The sequence below is a fragment of the Trachinotus anak genome, unplaced genomic scaffold (assembly GCF_046630095.1).
Source record: "Trachinotus anak isolate AG129_WGS33_773 ecotype Australia unplaced genomic scaffold, CSIRO_AGI_Tana_v1 ptg000023l, whole genome shotgun sequence".
NCBI classification, from domain to species: domain Eukaryota; kingdom Metazoa; phylum Chordata; class Actinopteri; order Carangiformes; family Carangidae; genus Trachinotus; species Trachinotus anak.
In genome coordinates, this window is record NW_027273874.1 from 1,096,728 (window position 1) to 1,116,726 (window position 19,999).

Below are 19,999 nucleotides of genomic sequence, written 5' to 3' on the forward strand. Positions count from 1 at the left end.
TTGTAAAAACTTAGACACTCACAAAAACTTAAAAGTAAGTTTTGCTTTGCATTTTTTATTTGATCATGATACAAATTCAAAGTACCTCACATAGTTAAACAAAACAGACATGAACAGTGTCTGAAAATATTCCAAATGTAAAAAATCTGCATACATTACTATTCAATTGATATAAAATTTCACTTTTTGCCACAATTATGTCCATTTTCAACAAACATCTTCACTTTATTTTCATGTATCAAGTCAATGACAATGCCAGAGGAGCATAAAAACACGGCCCTTTTGGTTTAAAAAAAAAAAACAAAACAATAAATTTGCTGGATTTAATTAGGAAATCTTGGCAGAGTGATGGTGTTACCCTCTGCTAGACATAAAGACACCTCATGCTGGTCTCATAAAGCTGTTCCAGTGTTTCCACTTGGACACAATTGTTCTGCTCTGACGTGTTTGCACAAAGAATTCACTGTTGGGAGCGTTCGTCCCTCTGAAGTCAACACCAGCTGAGCTATGACTGACCATGTGGCAGGTAGCCAGGGAAAATGTGTGTGTGTGTGTGTGTGTGAGTGAGAGAGAGAGAGAGAGAGAGAGAGAGCTGAATACTAGCATGTATGTGTCTCCAAGTATGTCTGGCTGACGTGAAATGCAGCATTGTACAACAGGTTGAGGAGCAGCTGGTTAAGATTTGGGGTCTGCACTGCGGCGTTTGAGCTTCTCGGGGTTGTTTGAGGCCATGTGTGAAAAGTCTCTGAAGATGTCCTGGTAGGTTTCATCACCTGGAAAAGACCACAGAAGAAGACATGAGCCTTAAAGCCGGACATCTTTAAAGATTATTGCAAGCTGTTAACTTTTAGAGTCTGCTGTCAAATTAATTCCATCTTGTCTGGTTTTTAATTCTTTGCTTAATGTTTTTTTCTTTCTGGGCACATCCTCTGTTTTAATGAGGTACAGCTGTGTTTGAACCATTACATCTTTCCTCAAGAGCTACATAATTTTCTCAGGGAAATGTTCAATTTTAACGACTTAAACTCCACCAGCTATTTCCTGAACACATTTAGAGTTGTAGCCCTAAAGCGAGACGCATGCTACTGAACAGACAAACACACATGAGGGCATGCACATGCACTTTACCTCTTAGTTTTCAGTAGGTGGCACACTGCACAAGCAGTTGAGACCAGCCGGACATCTCAGCAGGCAGAAGGCAAAGGCACATGAGTGCACACAACAAAGACACACAACGATAAAGCACAGCACGTCAAATACTGACCAGCAGTTGTTTCAAGCAGACAAAAGCCTCACATTTCCATTCCTTCATGAGTGAAAACTGAACACAGTTCACACTGGAAACTGCAGAGAAACTTAACAAAAACCCTCGAGGACATTCATGAAAGAATGGACTTTGCAGCTTGAAAAGGAGCCAGATGACAAATTGCAAACAAAACCCACTGTTAACCTTAAGCTCAAGGGCTACAGCACAGAGCTCTTGGGCCACAAATACAAACAGTGTAAAAGCTCAAACTGCGTCACTATTCACAGAATAGCAGGAGAAAATCGTCCTTGAGAACCAAACCCAACATTGAATGTAGCTTACAAAACTGGACTGAAAATAACAGCCCAACCAACATCAAGATATATAACAAAAAAAATCAGCACATGTACACGATGTATGTAAAAACATCCCAAATATACAATATCAGAAAAACAGGCCTGATATAGGTCTGTTATAGATAGTTACATATTCTTAAACCTCACTTACACAACAGTGACATTGGAAACACCCACATGAAATTCTCTCTATTGACAAGTTATATGGAGATTTTGTGGGTTTCAAAGTGCAGGATGATGTGCGTTTGTAATTCAAAGTGCATGTGGACTCCTTGGATGAAAGTTTCACACGATGTCCGTTCTTTGTTTCACAAGACATTTTCCAGTCTTTGCTGATCAATAAACCTGTTTTCATTTATCTACTTTCTACTTTCTACTGTTGTACCCTGTGTTCTGGCTCTTTCTTGGTTTACAAGAACTGGTTTTGATGATTCCTCAGTAAAGGCAATTCTCTTTTTTTTTTTTTTAAATCTTAGAAGTGATGATGCATGTTTCCATGAATAATACACATGGAAGGCCATGGAATGTCTCTGCAGATAAACACCACATGACGGTGCAGAAGCAGTGATTTCACTTGGAAACTTGACTAAAACTTTGCTACATTTTCTTTTTCCCTGTAGCTTACAGCCAAAAAAACAAGCCCAATCCAGGGCTGACTTTTATCCCCACTAATCATTTTGCCCCCCCAGAGCCCAGCCGCTTATATGGTTCTTTATAGCCTGCAGGCTCTTCCTGGTGTGGGCCAGCCCGCCTCCACTCCCGCCCACTATCCCCCCAGATCCCTGCCCCCCTGAGTGACCTGATTGGCCGAATGCTCCGTCCATCTCCCGCATCTCCTTGTTCATTTTGGCAATCCGCAGGCTGAAAGAGAGAGGAGCAGTTAGAGCTGTCAAAGGTTTACATGTCACATCAGAGGTTTCTGTTGTCTCAAACACTCACAGGGTGACGATGTCGGCGTTGGCGTTTTCCACAGCGATGGTTATGGGGTCTTTCTGGTTCTTGTCTCTGGCATTGTAGTCAGCGCCTCGCTTCAGGAACAGACAAACCAACCTGGAAAAGAAAAGAAACATTAAAAGAGTGTGAGAGTGTCACATCCTGACTTTCAGTAGCCTGTATCCAAGTAAATGCTTAAAACAACACAAAGACTCTGTGATGCTGTTTGATCGTGTGAGTATTGCATCTCAAAATCCATGAATTTCTTCAGAAGGGGTAGAAATGCAAACAGGCCTGGACAAAGGTTCTTGTGGCTTATTACTTCCTGGACCTATCTGGTCAGAAAGGGAAAAGAACACGTAGGATCTTCCAGGACCACTGAAATCTCAGATAAATTTGTCTCATTCACTTTATAGACTTTATTCTGGAATGAGAATATTATGTTCAAACCAGATTTGTGCACCACAGCAGCGCTCCCAATCTGACTCAGGCCGGAGCAGATTAGAGCCAGATTCAGCCTTAGCTTTCTGATAAACAGTGAAACACTGTGTTATCTACATTTTCTTTCCTTTCAGAAACGTTTGCCAACAAATGGTCATGTTCATTTTGCAAAGGTTACTTGGTAGAAATGCTGCTGCAAAGCTGCACTGGACACTGTTTTAAAATGAAACAGTTACAGTACGAATCAAGTCAACTGCACACAGCTCTGTGATGCTTTAAGATGAAATAAATTAACAAAGGCCTAATTAAAAGTCTTAAATTAGTGCTGGTGGGCTCTGTAGGAGCCTCTTTATTTCATTTTAATTCAACACTCGCTGAGATTTCGCACTTTAGCCAACACTCAAATGTCATTTGGGAAAACAGGGTGAATCTATTTAACTCTGTTAGTGGCTTTGGGCACCGTGCCTGGAGGCTTAAACAGGTTTTGTGTGTGTATATGAAGTAATCTGTTTATTTGTCTGCACTTTATTTCTGTGTGATAAACCAACCTGTGTCAATCTCTTAAGTGCAGAAGATAAAAATGTTGTTCACAGAGGCTGAGTGTGTAATTTTGTTGTGTATCTTTTTTTCTTTATTTTATTGTCAGGTATCTGACTGGTTATTGTTGTTAGTCTGATAGCCGCTACAGTATGTCTGCAGAATGACATGGTTTATAAGTTGAACTCAAACACAGTTTTTCACTTTGTGTCACCATTCGCACAGAAGAAATTGATTCTTCCTGCATCTGAAGAGCCTCTACTAATTTTTTGGCTGTTTTGATTAGAACTGTTACTTATGTGTGTGTGTGTCCTACCCAGTGTGACCCAGGATGGTGGCGTGGTGCAGCGGTCCTCTCCCGTTGCTGTCTGCCTGGTTGACGTTGGCCCCGTTCTGCAGCAGGAACTCACAGGCTGCCAGGGCGTTCTGGTCCAAACACGAGAACACATGAGATACTATCACCTTGCCCAAACAGGGCAACACAAAGGCACTAAAATGATAAAACCCTCCCAGTGGCACATAGAGGCTGCAGTAAAAACTCTCTCTCTTGTTATTCTTGGACCAGTAACAGTCAGGCTAAAAAATTCTAAGGTGACCCTAAGGGTTTATCCCCCTGGCTGCATGAATGTGCTCAGCTAATTTCATGCCAATTATGAGATATTTTTAGTGCAAAGTATATTTTGATTGTTGGGTGGTGCAACAGGAACACACATGAATTTGAAAATGGACATAATTCCCGCTCTTGAGAGCATGACTGTGACTGAGTGAATTTCATGGCATATTGGTCTCTACATCTTTGGTTTTTGCTTGTGTACTAGTGCAAATTTAGGTGGTAACCACTGTTAATAGGATTCATAGCTTTTCATGCACTGTAATGTTAGGTCTGCAGGTGCTGCTAGAGGAAAGGTGGGGGGGGGCATCCTCTGGATACCATAAATATTCCTGTAATATCTGATGTGGTCTCCCTCACCGCTGAGACGGCCTGTATCAGTGGCGTGCTGGACTCTTCACCCACATTGACCCAGTTAACATCGGCGCCATGAGCCAAAGCGTCGGCCATGACGGGGAAGTTCTGCAGGGCGGCTGATCGGTACAACAGCGCCCCGGGATGAAGTCCGCTTAGATCCTCTTCTTCCTCATCCATATCTGAGAGGAGCAGACAGTTCAATTCTCTTTTTTTCAAATGGGAAATTAAGTTTTGACACATATTTGAACCTTTTTTACCTTTTTCCTCTTTTATGACTTGATGTAATACTTTTAATGTGGTGTAATACCTCAAATGTTGGAGTTTGACAGTCCATGTTAAGTACCCTTGTACAAGCTTGTTTTTGTCAGTTCATTAGTGTGTGTGTGTGTGTGTGTGTGTGTGTGTGTGTGTGTGTGTGTGTGTGTGTTATCTCACCTTTGTTAAAGCCTGTATTGTTCTTTTGGACAAGGTCACTGGGGCTGAGCCCTGAGGAAAGAGAGAGAGAGAGAGGGAGAGAGCCATGATTACTGGTTTATTCTGCTGACTGCCACAACAACAGCACACACACACCCACCCACCCCCACCCACAAATACACACACACACACACACATAAATACAGCAGAGTAGGTCCTCAGGATTATCAGCTTTTGCTGGATCACCAAGTTTGGGGATTGTGTTGGTGTTTGTGTGTTACTGTTTTGTTAACATCAGCAGGACTGAGCGAGTGATGACCTAGACAACAGGTGAGTAAACCAGCTGAGTTATAAGACTTTAACAGTCCACAGATTTCCATTTATCCATCCTGACTCCTGTCTCTCAGGGTTTACCTGTGACCCGAGGCAGAGTGGCTCGGTTCGGTTTGGGTTTGAGCGGCGGCCGCTGCACAGTCCGGTCCTGCGTGCCTGCGCGGTTCCTCCTAGCGCTGGATCGCCTCAGCGGGGGGTTTCGTCCAGTCTCTGGCAGCTTTTGGATGAATTTCTTCTCAACGTATTTTGATCGAATCCATGACTCCTTGTCTCCTCTGAGGGACGGGAATGACAGATCAGACAGACAGAAAGATTGAGAGAAGGAATGTGTGCATGTTGCTGATGACTTCATATTTCTCCAGGAAAGTCTCACAAAATGAGACAATGAACAAAACAAAAGAAAAAGAAGCCTACATGCAGGGCTTTGTTTGTCAGTATGTTTCTGGCTTCACTTGCTCTCAGTTTGACTCCATAACTTGCTTGGACAGCTGTGCAACATGAATGCTTAACACATGTCTCTTAGGCACTGAGTATCTTTTAATTAAGAGATAATTCAGTTAAAAAAAAGTTTGTTGAAGGCACAATGTGTCATTTTTACAACTGTAATGTAAACTTTCTACAACTTATAATATGTTTAAGTCCACGTTTATCAGCTGTTTGCCATAAAGCATTTGGTCTGTGAACTTGTGACTACAAAATAAAACATTAACTGCGCAGTGCGACACTAAAATAATCAAATAATGACAAGACTGAAAGCTCATGCTGCAGAAAGCATGCAGCCTCACAACAAGTTTCCGGACATTTTAGTCACAATGTCAACCATCTGTAACATGTACCTGGGGCACTTCCTGACTGCTGTGACACAAGAGAGGAGAGAAGAGGAAGTTAAAAAGTAAGTCTAAAGAGAGTTGTAGGCTGCTGATATAATCATTTGTAAACCACACAGATCTCTGCAGAGAGTATATTTTTTAACACTCAGCCACTGAACCACTGAGTCGTGTAGCGCAGAAGCCAATCTGCTCACAATCAGAGTGTGACAAGTCAGTCTTGAGTCAGTGTAAAAACATGCCGAGCACAGGCAGAGTTTAACCTTGATGTAAAGGCATCATGGAAATAAGAGCAGGAAGAGATGATGGGTGTGTTTCTGTTGAAATTTGAGTGTTGTAGCAGCTTAACAAATGATGCTAGAAAACCTTCATCATTTGAAAATAAGTTCCTCCAAAGATTTGCAGTTCAAGTGTGGATTGTTGTCTCAATATATGGAGGACCAAACATGACTTATTTAAAGGCAAACAATTCAAATGCCCAAATAAACTGAGTATTAAATAAATGTGTACACACGATTAAATGAATAAAATGCACAAAAGATTTAAATCAGTATGGTGACTGAAGGTGTGGCTAAATCCATTTTCCTTCAATACACTTTAGGCGGGTATCAATCAAACCATCATGGGTTTCTCGCATCTCTGGTTTGCCATCTATGGTAGACCCGTCTCCACTGCTAATGCCTCCTACATCAGCTGCTCTTCTTGCAGTGTAATCGCAATCTGCACTGCTTTCAAAAAAACCAAACCAAGCTGACATCTAATTACAACAAGGTATGGCAAACCACTACTAACATTTCAATAAAGGAAGATGTCAGTTATGAAGTTATATTTGGCTACCCAAATTGAGTTTGATGCTGTGGCATAGATTAGCCAAACGAAGTGTTTGATTGACATTCTCACAATTAGCATATTGAGATAATAAATTATAAAAGGATTTTTTGGGAAAATCCAGCTCAAGGCAAGCTAAGTCTCAGACTAGTAAATGAAAATGTAAATAAATAATGTGGAATAAATTAATTTACAAATCTTCTGTGCATTTTCCTTTATTTTTTGTCATTCATTCTTTAATTTCCAAATAATCCTGACTTAAAGGGGTACTCCACCCATTTAGTATTAGACCTCCATAAAGTTAGGAGACTTCAGAGAGACATGTTGAAATAAAAGTGGTCAAGACTGAAGCAACAGAGGCTGAGATATCCTGACTTTTACTCTCTACTGTTGGTCAAGCTTAAGAAACACTACGTTCTACATTTCCCCTAATGCATCCGAAAACATCTTTTCATAGATCCCTCCTGCCTGGTAAATGTCCACATCTTTCAACACAGACTTTCTGTTATAAATGTGTAACCTCAAGTTTTCACAGCCCGAGTTGTACTTTCTAGGCATGTGTAAAATCAGTGAACTGGCCCTTTAATGTCTGCACACTGGATAGTTTTGATTATTTGTACCTGGGACTGGAGGAATGTGGCTTCTTGATGGTGATCTCATCGATCCGGGCCTCATAGATCCTATTGATTACTGTGTTTCCTAATTCACACATCAACTAGAGAAAGCACAGAAACAAAAATAATAATTTATTTCAGTGTTGAGTGCTCTATTTGGAGAGTTTAGTTAAAGTAAACTATTACATAATGCATCATTATTCTCCCTGGAACTTTGTGTTAACACAGAAAAGGCAATAATGAGGTTGTGTAGCTGTTGCAGTTAAAAGGTTAAATTACCTTAATGAGCTCTGGCTCCCAGGAGTCGAGAGTGAGGGAGCGGACTTTGGAGAAATGGACTCCCAGGCTCCTGTGAGACAGGAAAACTATTAAAGCTCCCGTTTCAAGTCAAGCGTGTGTATATGTGTGTGTGTGTGTGTGTGTGTGTGCATGTGCAGGCATATGTATATGTGCGTGTGTACCTGTGTATTCCTGAGCAGATAATACAAAGCGTGATGCCCAGGTTGATGGAGGCCCAATCAGGACCGGGCTCTCCGCAGTCGCAGCACTGCCGGTTCCCCGGGATCGCCTGAACCTCCTCCAGCGCCTTGCAGCCCTCGCTCTCCTGATCGGCGCCTCCTCCTCCCCCGCTTGCTAAACTGCTCGTCGACACCGAGCTGCAGCGCTGTCTCTGATAAGCACACACACACATAAACAGGAATGAGGACACGCACAAAGGTATACAACTTCCTCTGTATCTCCTCGGATTTAACGCCCACTGAGTAATGCAGATATAGAAGATAATGTCTGTGTACATGCGTGTGTGTGTCTGTGTGTGAGTGTGTGTAGGTGTGTATTCTCACTGGGCTGTGTGGGTCCTCTCTGCGCTCCTGAAAGGCTGAGGCGATGCTGTTTTGGACAGCACTGATCCATGCTTGCTGCTGCCTTTCTGAGTCTGCCTGCAACAGACAACACCTACACACACACACACACACACACACACACTTTAATAATCTAATTTCTGAGTACATGTGAAACAGACATGGACAAAGTCTCACAAACCCACTTTGCAGGAGGCACCATTACTGAAATACACAAACACATGAACATGTTCAACCACGTAACTCACTTTGATGGGGAGACCACTTCAAAGCAGAAACGTCTCTCATTTTCAGTGCTGGGCTTGACTGTGCAAAGACGCAAATCCTCCACGACAACCGTGGGCTGATCCTGAGAGTGACGCAGACAGGAGAAACATGCAGGTCAGACTGTGCAGGTGTTTGCTTCTACATGCAGATCTGTGTTTAAATAAAGCTCCTTGTTCTGTTTTTGTTCTGCATTTTAAAAATAGAATTTATTTAAAATATACCTTGAATTTCTTCTGATAGACCAGCTGATTTTTCTGAATTGAAAACCAGCGTCTGGAGCAGAGAAAGATAAAGAAAAGGTCATAAAGTCAAACATTAAACCTTTGTTGCTTAAGCACAGAAAGAAAAGACAAATAGTGGGCACACAAACAGCACAGCTTAGAAACTACTTGGGACATTTGAGCCCTTTCAGGTGAGACCAATGGGGGCAGAAAATCATTTGAGATGCTGTAGTTGGGTGAATCTGTACCTGCTCCAGGTCTTGAAGGCGTTGCTGGCTCTCTTATAGAGGTATCCTTCCATGGCGATCCCATTAGCTGCGTCAGCATTGAAATCCATGATGGAGTCATCATAGGACACATCCTAGAAATATTTTAGAAAGACAAGTTACTGTGTGTCAGTGAAGTCACAAGGAAGGGATTGGACCACTTTAGTTGTAGGTGTGACAGGATTTTTATCTTGGTTAAGAAATTGATTTTCTATGGGATATCGCTAAAGGTTACCTTTTTCTTGATTGCAGCATGTCTCTGCTCCATGTCCCTCTTCTCTCTGGCTGAATTTAGGACAAACTGAGTGTGCTGTTAAAACAGAAGTAGAGAGAGGTCATTCTCCAGACACCACCATTGATTTTTTAAATGATGTATATATGACTCCACTCATAATAACTCTCATAGTGCATTTCTCTCAATTAAGCTGTCTGCAGGATGCCAGCATCAAGAGTTTCAAAGAGCTCTCATGTATAATGCGTTAAACTTTATGGTACATTTACTGATTTGCAGTTTCAGTAGAGTCAGCAAATAAAACAGGCAATGATTCATTGCTTTGCCCAAAGATGCTTCAGTAGGCTGAATACAAACACTAGGGATAAAACCAACAGGGACATAGATAAAAAACAAAAGAAGTGAAGATGAAAATCTGATTAAAGGACAGTCCTTGAAAGGTTTTTCTTCTTTACAGATTATTGTTCTTAAAACCTGTAAAATCCGAACAAGTATAACTGCACGGACTCTGATTTATGCACATATGTTTCTCATTTTTCTATTTGTGCCTATTTAGTTTTTATCCTGTCTTTTCTGCATAGAGGGAAAATTTTCCTCTTTTTGCTTTTTCTTCCCTCTCCAACATGTTTGACTGTGTGAGAAAGTCAAAAATGGAGACACATCAACAGGTTAGAGGCAGGTTATCACTCCTGCAGAGGAATTCGGAAGTGTTGAACATCCTATGCCAAACAGAGAAAGAGCCATGGTGGTTTCTCCTGTAGAGAGTCTGCTTAGTGTATTATTCCTTATTGTCTCTCCATCTCTCTGTGTCATCTACTTATTCTAATTCCTGTCATTTCCTGTTGAAACAGGAAGTGCTTTGCTGTGGTCTGATTTTGCCAGTGATTGCTGACACATTCATTTCCTGTTTCAAATTCTTTTCATTTAGCAAAAAACGCTCAATAATGACAACTGCTGATGTTCAAGGTTGACAGTGCAAAATTGTTTTTCCACAGTCAAGAAGCAGGAATAAACACACACACCCACACACACACACACACACACCTTAACCTTATTCCTAACCTTAATCATTGACATAATACATTCCCTATCTTCTTACCCTAACCTTCACAACCATCACAACTGAAGGCCTAACCCCCCCCCCCCCCCCCCCCCCCCCCCCACCCGAAACACACACACACACACACACACACACTCAGACACACAGACATGTGACATATTTCCTGTTGTTGCTCACTTTTTCCTGTCACAATGAAAGTGTGATGTCAACTTGTGATTCCTCAGCTCCACCTCCCCAGAAAGATGCAGAATAAACATCTGATGCAATTCACCCAAACAACTTTTTGGATCCTAACATTAAACATACCATGTGGTTTATTGTACAACAATATAATTTTGTTGTATTCAACATGTCTTACCAATATGTTGTACATCCCTCAGCCAAAATAAACATTTGGAGTCCATTTCCTGCCTGAAACCTGTTTGAAACCTGCATTGATTTCATCAGCTTGCGTACATCTCCTCCTCTTTAACTTGCACATTTCAACTTTTATGGTAGATTGGCGCCACAAACTGCAGTTATTCCACAGATTCTGGCTTGTGTGGAAAAACTCTGATTGTTTCATGTTAATAATTGTTGGAGGCTAGAGGAGGCACACTATCAAACATTTCACAAGACAAAGGCAAAGTTTTGAAAAACATAAAAACACATAAAAAGAGAACAGTGAGTAGCAGAGCTTTGTTTTTTCCTCTGCTCTATCCCATTAATCATCTCGTCTTCCCTTACCAAAAGTGATTCGAGCCCCCATTTATACTGAACCTTGGATGCATGCCTCTCCTCTCTCCCAGCTCCGGGGACACACTGAGACAACAGTATTCACTCTTTGAAAAGTTACCTCTTCATTCAGTTTTCGTCGATAGTCGTCCAGTTCTGACAGAGACTGGTGGCCTAGTTGGAAGAACTGAGCCTGGGCCTCCATCAGTGACAACATCTGACAGGAAGCATGAGAAAGCAATTACAAGAACTCTTATTTTTTGAGCAAGACACCCTCAAGAAACCCTGCAAAAAAACTAAGGCATAAAGACACACAATACAGTAGACATTTTAAATATAGAGACACAATATATAATCAAAAACACAAGATGGACTTAAAATGGGTCAATATGAACTCACTGCCATCAGAATGTCTGTCTTCTTCTTGGCCTCAATGACATTAATCTGAAACAAAAGGAAGCAGTGGTTTCATAAACTTCATGTTTCCATAACCAAAAACTCAATGGCCAGTGAAACTGCAGGGAGCCACAACCACAAGCCTGGAGGGAAGCTCTGAGGCAAACTTGTTGTCATATAAAACAGCAAAGGACACGCTCATGCATATTTTATCCTGGCTGTTTTTGCTACCTGGATCCACAGGTTATTTTTCTCCTAATCTTTTGCTTTGGAGCTTTGATGTGTTTCGAGAGTGTTGTTCAGCCTGCTACAAAGTCTTCGAACCTCCTCTGGCTGATTGGTATAACATGTTTGTTTACTCACATATGTAGTCTAAGTTGAAGTGGATCCTGCATATCTACGTTTTTCACGCACACACATATAAGTGTAAGTTGATGAATTATTAATGAGAGATAAAGTGAGAAAAATATGAAGTCAGATCTTTCTTCATTCGTTCTTTCTCACCTCCAGGACGTAGTCCAAGGCCTCAGACCGAAAGGTTTTGCGTGCGTTGAGCAGAGCATTACTCGCCTCCTCCACTTCGTGTGGCTTCCCCCGTGGGGCCTGAGCGTTTCTCGCCAGCGCCCCCTCCAGGGTTTCACTGCCGCGCTCAAACTCTTTGCGCACATCTTTGAACCGACGAACATCTCTGGAGGACGAGAAAAGTAGAAATGAAGGAAATTTGGTTTGATTATTCTGCTCACGTGTGTATTTAGTCCTCATTTGACAAATTAGTTAGAGAACAGTTTTGATGATACGGTGTAATGGAGGGGCACTGACAGATGCATTATAGACGGTATCAGGTTTATAAGGAAATAAGAGGCTGTTCTTCAAGGTTTGGTTATGTTTTCCAGAAAATTTACTGGCAGATTTGAATACCACAATAAAACTTTCCCTTTCTCTTCCTCATTATACACCTAGCACAATGCACCTTATAAACTATTTTCACATTTCTGGCATTTTATTCTACGCACTGTTTCACTTTTGCATATAAATTATGTATGTTTATAATAGGCTCTCATTATAAGTTCTGTCATATTACTATGTAGAACACTGCACCAAATCATATTATCTCTGTGACTTTCATTAAGCATTGGCAGACTGAGTAGGTAGGGACTGGGGATAAATGCAGTTACGTGATGCATTATTCATGTGTTTTTGTCTGGTATTATATTATTTAAATTCAGTAAAGTTTACTTGAAGAAAACTGTGTCAGCATTTGTGCATGTCATTAAGTATTTGATGAGAAACGTGCAGACCTGCTAGCAGCTCAAACCACATTCAGAATGTGTCACTGGCTGAACATTAAGCTAATGTCCTACTGTCGCATGCTATCAGACATCCTCTCTCTCATCTAATCTACCGTATCATTTCCACTAACGAGAGCAGAATGCAAGACAAAGTATGAGGAGAAGGGAAATTAAGGATCATAAGCCTCAAATATTTTTTTTCATGCAGTTGGTTAATGGTTGGCAGACATGCAGGGGAGTGACTCAGTCTGAATTACACTGTTGCTAGTGGGAGAGAGGGACCAAAAACAAAAAGCAGAGCACTCACTCTTTCACAAAGTTCTGCAGCTTTATCTTGACTGTCTTCTGTGTGGTCTCAATCACTTCCTAGCAGGGACAAGTAGACACGAAGAGAGAGACAAATCTGCTATAACTGTTAAATGTCAAATGTAAAGCGTTCAACGACGTGCTGCAACCCCTGCTTGACCACATACTGCAGCAAATAAGCGTTATGACTGCAATGGAAAGTGTGTGCAGAGACAGTAAATCAAAAGCCTAGACAAACATACTCACCCCCTGTGCCTCCAAGATGACGGACAACTTTTTGGAAAATGTGTCCAAACACTCCTGCAGGACAGAGATCCTAGATCAGACTCTGCATTTCATTAATTCTTTTTTATGTTTTTCATCTATAACAACCATTTTTGATCCAAAGTTCAATTCAATCCACTCCAAAAAAAAAAAAAGTTATGCAATTGTGCATAAAATATTCAGTATTTGACAGTTTGGGTGAATAAAATGATATTCATAAACGCTGAAGCACATTTTCCTTGAATACATATGTCACAATCTTAGTGTGGAAATGACGGTTTAACACTACATGAGGGATAACATGAGTGTATAAATAACTCCCTGATGACTGGTATGTCGGTATGCTCCCCTCACCGCCATCATCTTGTCCCCGGAGCACTGGGGTCCCAGCTCCCGGAGGCCGTTGACGAAGCTCTTGCTGGTCTGGCAGTAGACTCTGCCTGCCTCCAGCATGGCCTGGCATTGTTTCACAAGCTGCAGGACACAGACACGCAACACTACAGTCAAGCATCACACTCATCCTGGATACTTCAAATAGAAGCACTTGAGGCGATTAACGGCCGGTCATAATCAGTATGAATAATTAAACATAATGAGGAGTTATTCCAGGAGAGCTCATATTAAAGCAATGAAACAGTCAAGAGTGAGAAGATACTCCAATTGAAAGTAATCACTGTGAATAGTGAATATAATAACCTCTGTTAAATACTGACCAGAGTTCTTTAAACTGCAGCAGAGCAGATTTTACAGACTGGATTTTGGGAATATGTACTGACTCCAGATATTTCACATATTTTAAGAGATACAAAATGACTGCACATATTACTATTACAGTTTGAACTCTAAACTGTAATTTACAGTAAAAAAAAAAAAAAAGTTATGTTCATTGATTATTTTAGCCATTTGAAGGAGGCAGCTAACAAGCTAACATAACATGGAGGTAACAACACCTCCTAAAGTTGTTGTTGCTAACACCCAGCTAGCTAACTTCCAGCGAGGAAAGAGCAACGTTAGCTTTCATTTGGAGTCGTGTTACTGGCCAACCAACAAAAGTAAGTTGAATATCTAATATATAAGTTGAATATTCACCCTTTAGCTCAGTTTGGTCCCTGCAAACTCCTGAGGGAAATATCTGACTCATTAGCTGCTAAATGCTGCACTGTGTCCGCAAGCTAGCTGCTAGCTAACTGTAGTAAGGTGCTTAAAACCTTATAACCATAAAATTTGACCCTACAACAAAAAATATTGACTAAACTTGACCTGAGCAAAATAAAAAGCCTAAACTGCAGCCTAAACACACAGGTGTTTCATGTATCGTGCCTGATTAGGCCTCTCTTCAGGACTGTGAGCATGGACGCAGTGTTTAAGGCCACACCGCGTCTTTTGAAAGAACTAATTTCATATTCTTCCTCTTACAAGTGAATATTTACATTTTGAGGCAATCGAACACAGTTAATCAATCCAGTCGGCCTCAGTCTCACTTGGCCTTCTACCGCCAGCGGCTTGTGGTGGCTAATGTTAGCTAATGTTAGCAAACTGCAGATATTGTTGTGCAACTCACATCTCTGAGTCACTAAACTGACTTTTTGACTCTCCTCTTCCTGTGCTATCATTGTGCCACATTATCTTAGAAGACGACATTTGAGTCCACAGTGGTTACGTCACTTCGGTCGTTCCACAGTTAGCTTTGCGAATCTGTGTTTATAATTTAGACTCCATTGCCACACTGAGCTTGGTGACACCGTTATTTGGAAATAATTGAAAACAGGAGGAAAAAAAAAAAAAGGAGCTTATAGTTTATCTTATCTGATTCTACATTTGCATATGTGACAGGCCGCAGCAGACAACTGTCAGCGATGGTAACGGCCTGTTGATACCATCACTCTCTACCAGGCAGCAGAGATGCTCCTCCACTTCAATACAATAGTCCTGCAATAAATCCTCCCTTCATTAGATTATACTGTTCAGTTTTTGTTGAGACTGTTTCAGAGAGGTGTTGATTCAACTGTAGGCTCAGCTTTTACACAGCTTTTGAAGGCTGCAGTTTAAAGTTAACAGGCGCTAACAGGCACCAAATAAACAGTCTTTTACATGAGTATTTCTATTTCCATCCTTTATACTTTATACTATTCCAGTACTTTATAAAAGTTAATATTGTACTTATCTTATAAAATAGGACATACTGCTATAAATTAAACAACCCAACAGTATATAAAATAGAACTAGCTAACATTAAAATGATACTTTTAATACATCAGTAATATCAAATGTATTAATATAACTCAGTATGCTCAGTATAGCTCTGCATGTTGAATACTTTAAATAGACTTTGCTATTAAAACATTTTGCTAATAAAACATTTACAAAAGTGGCATTTTGAACATTTTGAGTGCAGGACTTTTACTTCCAACTGTTGACTTTTACATTTCGGGCAACAGGAAGAAATGTATTCAAATGTTACGTTTTAATCTGTCCTCAGATCAGGCTTGTTACCGCATGATACAGTGCAGCATGGCAGCAGGACAGAAAAAACAGGATTAATTTTCTTTATCTAATTTTACAGTTTTAACGGTACTCATGCAAGCTGGGAAACGTCTCTCTGTTTCTTTGACAATAAGGTCAGAGTTCAACACTGGAGCCGGTTCAGAGTCAGTTTTTTGCACAGCAGGAGATAAAAGTTGCCTGAAGGGCTTGAACCCAGTTAGTCCAGTTTTTCTAAATCACTACATCTCCCTGCTGCCACACACTAATCACTCACATGAAATGTGTGAGGCTTTGCAGTGAAAGTTAAATAAACCAAATGCTTTGTTTAGGACTTACAGTTTATTTCCATGCACCCATGTTTTCTTGTTTTCTGATAAATTATGAAACAGACGGAAACCTGCGCTGCAGCGTCATAAACAGCACAGAGTGGCACGGCATCCAAATTTATTACAGTTTATTCTGTATCATCAGGGAACAGAAACGCAGCATGTGACCTCTGAATTGAATAGATATGAAACCTCAACATGAAACACAAATACACAACAGGGAATATGACTTTATCGCATCAAAGCAGAACAAGCTGTAGTTCTCTCTGCTGCAGGACAATGCGATGGGGAAGCCGCACCTGAAGCTACTTCCTGCTCAATTTCAGGTGAAATGCACCTAAACCACCGCCACCCACCTCTCACTTCACTGCCTCCTCACACGAGGAGCATGTTTCCAACAACTGATACCTGTATGTGCGTTTGTTTGTTTGTGTGTGTTGGACAGCAGTGGCTCAGGATGGTGTTAGAGAGTGGGTGTAGGTGTAAAGGTTGATGTATCTCACCTTGTCTAATCGTGTCTCGAGTTCGCTCACGTCGTTTTGGACGACCTCGATATCCGCTCTGAAACAGGCAAACGCACAGAGTCACACACAGGATCTTGGTGTCAAAGGTCGCTACAAATTCACTTACAGCAACACATGAACCCCAGAGTGCTAATATTCCTGTTACATTTTATGGAGAGAGATCAGTGCCAAACGTGGTGAGTTTGGAAGACGTCAGAGCGATTTCAGTGCTGAAAAGATTAGTCCATTAATCTCTGAGACAATAGACAGGAAATCAATGGATGATTCTGATTAACATTTAAATGTTTAAGTAATTTATCATCAAGCACATGTGGCAAACATTAATTGGCTTCAGCTTCCCAAATGCTGCTTTTCTCTTGTTTACATGACAGAAAATGAAAAATCTCTTGGTTAAAACTGTCGACTGGATAAAACAAGCGAGTTAAAGATGCCACCTCAGCTTCTGCCAACTTTTTATGGACTAAATGTTTAGTTTAGAACAGATTTCTATTCGCATGAATATCCCCATGTCATTGCTTTGCATTTCCTGTCTGTTGCACGTTTTAAATTAAAGCCAACAACGTGGCATAACAATATGTATGTATGATACCTTTACTTTCTTTGTTTTCTTTACTTTCTTGTTTATTAATTGTAAACTGTCCCTTTTAAATTAACCAATTGATGGATAAAATGAATGAATCAATTCATTAAAAAAAAACCAATCAACAGATCAATCGATCTGTTGCAACTCTTCAAAAATTCCACAAGTTAAAATACCTTTCATACAACACTGTTTGTTGTGTTGTTTCGATGCTTGAATGAAGCTGCAGCGTTACTGTGATTCAGTACGCCACATATTTCAAGTCATGTGCATCCTTTTATGCTCGCTTCACTGTAACTGAGCTTGACATATTTGGTATTTTTAGCGACTTTATGACCTTGAGTAGAGCTTGAAATGGATCTCTGTGGGTTTAAACGGAGCTTGTGTGGGCCTGCAGACAAAACAGCCAGTCTTTTTTACTCCAGAGAATCAGATTGATTAAGTTTTGCTTTTTGGCATCTCACACATGTGCACAAAAGGGCCTCAGACGTACTGTCCGTTGCTAGTTTGCCTTTTTTTTTTTGGTGTGAAAGTCAGTATCTCTTTTCTGCCTCTTGTCTCCTCACATACACACAGCTCAACCATGTGGTTTCCGCTCCCTTCCACCAACAGTACAGAGAGACAGAGAAAGAAAGCCAGACAGGGGAAGAAAAAAAAAAACAAAAAAAACGAGGCGAGACTGAGTGGAGAGAGAAGAGAGAGGAGGGACTGGACGGACAGTAACTGTTTGTGTTTCTGTGTTTGTTCGTGCGGGGATGTTTGAATCAAAGCCTGATGTCATGCCTTCTTGTAACATGACCAAATGACAAGTCAGCCACAGAGAGAGGGCAAGAAAAGAGAGGGAAGGATGAAAAGAAGGCCAAGAAGAGGCGGATAAAAAGATTCTTTCGTTAAAGAGACACCTCCTTTTCATTTCTCCCTGAATGAGCGTCGCTGTTTTTCGGATGCACCGGAGACAGAGAGCGAGAGAGCAAATTGAGACAGAGCTAAGGCTGAGTTTCCGCCGTGGTTCTCCCCACAGAAAACACACTTCCTGTCTCTCCTGCTGATCACCTCAGCACATCTCGCCTCACTTCCTGTTGCCCTCCTACCCCATCGTTACCTAGCAACAGGAGGCAGCACATTTGAGTGGCTGTCCCGCGCTGTCAGTACAGTTTTAAGTCCTTGGTTTTCCCTCATTCTCCCTGTTTTATTTTTTTGTTTTTTTTTTTGTCTGATTGACTGTGTTTGCATGTGTGATAGCTTGGGCCTTCCCTCTCCCTCCTTCCCTTCTCTTTCCATTGTTCCTTCCCTCGGCCTGACATGAGACCCCGCTGCCGCAGCTGCCTCAGCTCAAACTTTCCACCACTGTGCAAGCCTCATAAATTCAACACGGGCAACAGCGAGGGACGGGGAGAACAGGAGGCCGAGAGTCAGGACTGGAACATGCCAAATCAGCTGGAGGAGACGACACCAGCCACTGTGCCTCAGGCGGCCTGCCAAAAACTACCAGGGCACACCCAAGCTCTGTCAGATTCTCTTGAGCTGCTTGCAAAACCAACTCGGCGACACTTCCCTTTCGCTTGCACAAGATGCCGATTCGGTGTTGAAAGTAAATCGATCGTATGCCACAGCTGGCACGCACAGTGAAACCTCTTAAATGTGCTTTAAAGTAAACTATCACGCAGTGCATGCATGGGTGATATGAGGAATGTTTGTGTGAGTTTGACAAAAGAAACGGAAATCAATGTTTCCAACACCCATGCTTCACTATAAGTTGCAGCCATCATGGACGAGGCTCTGCTTAAACAGGCTGAATGACAACACTGAATTTCCAGGGTTAATGGAAGCTTCCTGTGGCACATCAGACTTTATCAGACCAGAGATCAGTGTCTTCAGCCCTGCAAGATTGCACGTCTCATTCCTTTCATTCAACCCCCAACCCCTGCCCCTACAATGACACGACTTGACCTCAGACCCTGAGGAACTAATGATTGAAATGAATGTTTTTGGGGTCTGAAAAAGCCACAGAAACAAGATGATACCACTATACACGCCTGTAAATGTGAATTCAATTAAAGGTAAACCCAAGTACATATTGTTTTATAAATAGAATAGGTTGTATCCACCTATTTTAGCCATATTTTAAACTATAGATTAAAAAAAACAACATGATTTTAAAGGGTTATTCGCTGCTAGAAGTCATGGTTCAACCACTACTTCATTGACTCCGCCAGTGAAACAGGTGAGACTCTTACCTGAAGCGTGGAGAGTCTTTCAGACACTCCTCAAAGTCCAGCTTGACTGTCATCCCTCCGTTTGACTTCAGCTCTCACACAAACTGCTGCAAATGTTTCTGAGCCCTCGCTTTAGGTGGCGGTGGACAGCAGGGAGAGACTAAAACTCCTCAGCCTGACTCATGGCTCTTGCAGGACTTTTTTTTCTTATGCTTTGTATTCCTCCCACAGCTCGTCCTGTTCGTCCGACCTGCCGCACATCCGAGCCAGAGGACGACTTGTCACCACTTATGAATGAAGGCAGGGGCCGCTGGCTGCGTTATTACCATCTTATCCGGCAGAGAAAAGGCGAGATGCTGCAGGGAGCGCCAAGTCTCCGTATTGATCCAATCGGATCGATATTCCCAAATGAGTAAGACTGAATCAGTTGGCAGCCTGTGGATTGGATGTGAACTTATTCCCACGGGTGCGTACTGGAGTAGCTCTCTCTCTCTCTCT

The 19,999-nt window shown here is 41.5% G+C and overlaps 1 protein-coding gene across 1 annotated transcript; it reads right to left on the reverse strand.

The window, feature by feature from the left end:
* Positions 1–28: 28 nt before the first annotated feature.
* On the reverse strand, positions 29–19,664 carry acap1 (ArfGAP with coiled-coil, ankyrin repeat and PH domains 1). The gene is made up of 23 exons (XM_071459377.1): positions 19,523–19,664; positions 16,685–16,742; positions 13,726–13,845; positions 13,354–13,407; positions 13,109–13,167; positions 12,017–12,200; positions 11,516–11,560; positions 11,238–11,333; positions 9,346–9,420; positions 9,093–9,205; positions 8,845–8,896; positions 8,605–8,705; positions 8,339–8,450; positions 7,958–8,166; positions 7,776–7,845; positions 7,503–7,597; positions 5,309–5,502; positions 4,916–4,966; positions 4,484–4,659; positions 3,830–3,939; positions 2,542–2,652; positions 2,402–2,463; positions 29–773 (listed from the first exon to the last, which is right to left on the reverse strand). The coding sequence occupies exons 1-23, from the start codon at positions 19,573–19,575 to the stop codon at positions 676–678; spliced, it is 2,298 nt and encodes a 765-aa protein (XP_071315478.1). The 5' UTR covers positions 19,576–19,664; the 3' UTR covers positions 29–675.
* Between the last annotated feature and the right edge of the window lie 335 nt (positions 19,665–19,999).